The sequence below is a fragment of the Pygoscelis adeliae genome, unplaced genomic scaffold, assembly GCF_000699105.1.
Source record: "Pygoscelis adeliae isolate BGI_AS28 unplaced genomic scaffold, ASM69910v1 Scaffold453, whole genome shotgun sequence".
NCBI lineage: Eukaryota > Metazoa > Chordata > Aves > Sphenisciformes > Spheniscidae > Pygoscelis > Pygoscelis adeliae.
The window spans coordinates 843,617-844,254 of record NW_008824450.1 but is presented as its reverse complement, the minus strand read 5'-3'; the positions used below and the strand labels follow the sequence as shown (position 1 = coordinate 844,254).

The 638-nt window shown below is 47.6% G+C and overlaps 1 protein-coding gene across 2 annotated transcripts in view; it reads right to left on the bottom strand.

Annotated features, from left to right (window-relative positions):
- CHCHD6 (coiled-coil-helix-coiled-coil-helix domain containing 6) overlaps nt 1–638 on the bottom strand; it is a 121,829-nt gene that overhangs the window by 117,437 nt on the left and 3,754 nt on the right. For both annotated transcript variants that reach the window (XM_009321037.1, XM_009321038.1), the window contains one exon: nt 362–506. In XM_009321037.1, the coding sequence (XP_009319312.1) occupies nt 362–506 (145 nt within the window). The remainder of the gene's footprint in view (nt 1–361; nt 507–638) is intronic.

The window sequence follows — 638 nt, the reverse complement described above, 5'->3', positions numbered from 1 at the left end:
ATATACTGAAACATTCATTTCATACACTTGCTAGTTTAAAAGAGTTCTCTCTAGCTCAGACAACGACCCCATATACATGCACCACACTGACCTGCCACAGGTAAAGCTGTCCCCAGTACAGTCATTGCTTATGCCTTTCCCTGCAAGCTTGGCCTTAGCATCACCACACGACATGCTGCAAGCGTAGCTTGCCAGCTACACTGTAAACCAAACCTAAGTGATGAATTGGGAGGTGATGAGTGCTTCAGCCTAAATTAAACTTTCTAAGCTCATCACACAAGTGACATTTAATGAACCCCCGCAAGCAGAGAGATTTTAGCCTGTCCTGAACGGAAACATACTGGAGTTTTTTGTTACTCACCAGCTGGGCCGCTCTCTGCCTCTCTTCACTAGTGTTGTTCCTCTCCCGCTGAAGGGCAGTATTCAAGGCCTCGCTGGCTGCTTCCCTTTCTCTTTTGGCCAGCCGGAGCAACTCCTCTTGGACCAGTGCCTGTTCTTGCTCATACCTGTATGAGCGCCAAAGGCAAACAGAGAGAAGGTGATCAGCAGACTTCTGGCAACAGGGTCATGGCTTAGCATGGACTATCCCTGTCTAGAGCCGAAACAAATCCATAATCTATTTGACACAAAGTCTGCTC